The following is a 4,156-nucleotide window of genomic DNA, read 5'->3' as shown; positions in this document are numbered from 1 at the left end:
TGATCTTGATCGTAGGTAAGGATTGAAGGCTGGTTATCTTGCAGTTATAGTGGTCTCATGTTTTTAACACCAATTTCATTTAGATCCATCCATGTCTTTCATACTATCCTTCATACTTTAAAACTTATCATTTTTATCTATTATCCTTCATTTCTCTCTCTTCCTCTCTCTCTATCTATCGATGTATCTTTCTCTCTCTTTCTCTCCCTCAAGATCTCTCAAAATACCCACAACCCTCTAGTATCCCACGTTCCATATAAATATTCATAGTATCTATAAATATAATTATAACCTTCTTGTCTCACATTTTTCCATTTCTCTCTAATTTAATTTTATCCTTTCTCATCCCCTCATTAATATTGAAAGCGATATTAAATTTATAACCTATATTTCTGGTGCAGGCAATCCTTTATCATCCTATCTCATTCTAGTGATATTTTAGAAATATGATTTGATTGGTTTTATATACTAGTAAACCCCCTGAAAATTGAGTTCATCAAATACCTCTTATGATTTGATTCTCACAGATCACTGGAAATGTGTTACAAACTCGTACGAGTGTTTTGAGATGAATCCACAATGCCTTCACATCCAAGTTTATTGTCTTTACATCAGTCTCTCAGCATCTTGGCCCTGAACTATATTACATCTAGGCTCATTACTAACCTTACAAGAGAAATGCGATCTCACCTTTGACAATTACTCAGAGTTCAGCATCATTCGTAGGGAAACATCTCCATGATACACCAACGATATGTGGTATAGGTAGTGTCTAAGTATATCCCATTCGTTTCTTATATCATGTTTTACAGGTCCTTTAGTTGCATCGATCTCTCATGGATGTGAAAAAAATGGATATTGCTAAGTATTAGCTTGTTTCTAATGGACTTAGGTTATTCTATGTAACAATGTTCAGGGTAACAATATTAGTAAATTCAGGCCATGAATGATTGAACTCTTTACCTGGGATGGGCCATGAATCTAAGGTGGAAGGGGAAAACTCTTCTCGACAATGACCATTAGTGCTTGACTAGACTTCCTATCATTCATCCGAACAGGTTGCCCTCCATTCTCTATTTTGAAAATAATATTTACCACAATTTAAATCTGGACAGGTTTTTTATCAAACTTCCAGCCCTAAAAGCAAACCAAATCTGATCATCCAAAACAACAGGAATAAGGGAAAACTCTTTTATTTTATTTTTGTGCAGATGAATGCAGTCCAGTGACCACCATTTTAGAAGTCTGTAAAACTGCAACCTAGTCATACATTTTTAAGCAATGATTTTACTTGGGTTTCTCCTCAACGTGTTACACCAATATGAAGCTATTGTGTTTGTAATTGGCACCCGAACCCCTGACAATCCAATAAAGGTGGCCGAAAAGAAGGTGCAAAGTCATCACATGGGCAAAAAGGGTACTGACTTCCCAAGAAAACATCACGGCACCAGATTCTCCTTACTGGTATGGTCCGAAGACTGCTCATGCAACCATTCCCGCTCATAAATTCAATTCTTCTACGCAGGTTCTAAAGATGAAGTCTTCCTTCCCCAATTCCTCGTGAAAATAGTCAATGGGAGGTAGTGTAAGCTTATCCTCACAGTTCTGATCGGCCTCATCCGCCTGCTTTAGTCCCTGAAATCAAACTCCAGATCAGCAGCAGCAGCAGAAGAAGAAGAAGACGACGAAGAAGAAGAAGAAGATGATGATCATCAGATGCTCATAATGAAGCTAGATGAAGAAGATGACAAAGAAGAAACAGATGATAATGGTGTTGATGTTAGAAGAAGAAGATGATGACGATTATGATGATGATTATGAAACGAAAAGAAGATGAAATTGATGATGAAGAACCCAGATAAAGAAGATGATGATGGTGATGATGTCAGAAGATGATGACAGCGATGATGATGAAGAAGATAGATAAAGACTATGATGTTGGTGGTGGTGTTCGAAGAAGAAGATGATAATGAAGAAGCTATACAAAGAAGATAATGATTGTGATGATGTGAGAAGAAGATGATGATGATGAAGCTTGAGGACAGAGATGCTGATGACGAAATTAGCAGAAGAAGAAAAAGATAATGATGAAGAAGCTAGATGAAGAAGCAGATGATAATGATGACGAAGACTATGATGATGATGATGATGACGACGACGATGACAAGGACAATGATGATGATTATGATGATGACAAGGACGACGATGATGATTATGATGATGATGACGATGAAAAGAGGAACAAAAAGATAATGATTATGATGATGATGACAATGAAAAGAGGAATAAAGAAGATGATGACTATGTTAGAAGAATAAGATGATGATGAAGCTACATGACATTAGAAGAAGAAGAAGCTAGAAGTAGAAGATGATGGAGCTATATGAAGAAGTCGATGACGGTGAAGTTAGAAGAAGAAGAAGATATAACTATGAAGCTACATGAAGAAGGCGATGAAGAATGTAGATGAAGAAGAAGATGAGGGTGACGAAGTTAGAAGAAGATGAAGATGACGATAATGCTGATGAATTTAGAAGAGGAAGAAGATGATGATGATGATGGTGATGAATTTAGAAGAGGAAGAAGATGATGATGGTGATTAAGTTAGAAAACGAAGAAGATGATGAGGCTAGATGAAGAAGATGATGACCTGATAAAGTTAGAAGAAGAAGATGCAGATGATGAAGCTAGACGAAGAAAATGATGAAGCTAGAAGAAGAAAATGATGAAGCTAGAAGAAGAAGAGGATGAAGCTCGAAGAAGAAGATGATGAAGCTGGAAGAAAATGATGATGGTGATGGAATTAGAAGAAGATGATTACAATGGTGCTAATGATGATGATGCTAGATAGAAGATGATGATGATGATGAGGAAGGCGACGGCGACGATGAGAATGAAGCCAGATGGAAGTAGAAGATGAAGACAAGAAGAAGAAGCCATAAGAACAAGAGTCAAAACCCAAAAGAAGAAGAAAGAAAGAAAGAAAGAAAGAAAGGATAAGAAATCAGAATAGCTACCTTTTTCAACGTATAGAAGAAGTAGTGGAACTCCTCCCCAAATGTTTCGTACTCAAATGACCAAGTAAATTCTGGGTCTTCGAAGAAGCGGCGCCTGAAATGCGGCTACAACACGAACAACCAAGTAAGAAACAACGAACTCATTTGCAAATCAAACCCAGGATTCGCTGGCATCTACCTGCCCAAACGAAATAGAGATGAATATCCCATCAGGCTTCAGTACCCTCTGCACGCCTTTCAACATTGCCATCACTTTCTCCACCATCGACGGCCGCGGATTCCAAGGATCACCGCAGTCCACGAACAGCACATCCTTCTCATCCAAATTTCTAAAGATGAGAAATCCAAACAACGTTCGCGATAGTCTCTAACAGCAGAAAGTAATCACCATCGTTCCTTTCTCGATCACCAAGTCGAAGTGATCGTCCTCGAAGGGGAGGCTGAGCATGTCAGCCACCATTACATTGATTCCTATCGCCAAGACTAACATTTTTAGACAGAGAAAGACTAATGGGCATGAAAATAGCGCATTGAGAAAGCACCTTTGAGGCCTTTGGCTTGTAGACGCCGGCGTGTCATCTCGACGGCGGTTTCAGAAATGTCGCTGGTGGTGATATCGGAGACGCCATCCTCTGCCAAGGCCTCGGATAGCCGTGAACTGCCGCACCCGATTTCCAAGATCTGATAAGCCAAGAAAACAATTTTACAAACAGTTGGCGTGCCTTACGGACTGGAAGAATGGGAAAAAAGGAAAGAAGGGAAGAAATTCATCTGGGTTCTTACGGACTGGAAGGGGCGGAGATGGCGGCGTAAAAGATGTCGAAAGTGGGAGTAGTCTTTTAGCCACTCGTAGTGCTCCTCCTCTGCGAATCTCTTGTCCCTGAAAAAATCTGGGTGTTGAGAAGACGTAGAAGATTGATTGAAAATCCGTCGTGGGTCGGAAGGAAGAAGACGATGCAGTGTTTTTCTGACCAGTAACTGGGATTAAGATAGGCAGAAGCTGAGTCTGGGCCAGCTGAACTTTGCTGCTTCTTGGCGGCAACGTCCGCCGTGGCCTCCTCCATGTCAGGACAGATGGGTTTGCTGGGTCTTGTGCGCATCAGTGGAACTTCGACATGGAGAGAGAGAGAGAGAGAGAT

General features: G+C 39.9%; 1 protein-coding gene across 1 annotated transcript; it reads right to left on the bottom strand.

Annotated features, from left to right (window-relative positions):
- Positions 1-1,267: 1,267 nt before the first annotated feature.
- LOC144702384 (S-adenosyl-L-methionine-dependent methyltransferases superfamily protein) lies at positions 1,268-4,156 on the bottom strand. Its single transcript, XM_078574407.1, has 7 exons — positions 3,990-4,156; positions 3,801-3,897; positions 3,560-3,698; positions 3,406-3,488; positions 3,196-3,330; positions 3,018-3,122; positions 1,268-1,635 (listed from the first exon to the last, which is right to left on the bottom strand). The coding sequence occupies exons 1-7, from the start codon at positions 4,115-4,117 to the stop codon at positions 1,501-1,503; spliced, it is 822 nt and encodes a 273-aa protein (XP_078430533.1). The 5' UTR covers positions 4,118-4,156; the 3' UTR covers positions 1,268-1,500.

This window comes from Wolffia australiana, chromosome 4, assembly GCF_029677425.1.
Source record: "Wolffia australiana isolate 7733 chromosome 4, ASM2967742v1".
Taxonomy (NCBI): domain Eukaryota; kingdom Viridiplantae; phylum Streptophyta; class Magnoliopsida; order Alismatales; family Araceae; genus Wolffia; species Wolffia australiana.
The sequence above is the reverse complement of the archived record's forward strand: the minus strand, read 5'-3'. Positions and strand labels throughout refer to the sequence as shown.

What these genes read in the sequence shown, in the direction of transcription:
- LOC144702384 (XM_078574407.1), bottom strand. Translation starts at nt 4,117, where the DNA reads ATGCGCACAAGACCCAGCAAACCCATCTGTCCTGACATGGAGGAGGCC. An exon ending in TGATCGAGAAAGGAACGATG is followed by an intron (nt 3,331 to 3,405) that starts GTGATTACTTTC and finishes TTGGATGAGAAG; the next exon opens with GATGTGCTGTTCGTGGACTG. An exon ending in TCTCTATTTCGTTTGGGCAG is followed by an intron (nt 3,123 to 3,195) that starts GTAGATGCCAGC and finishes TTCGTGTTGTAG; the next exon opens with CCGCATTTCAGGCGCCGCTT.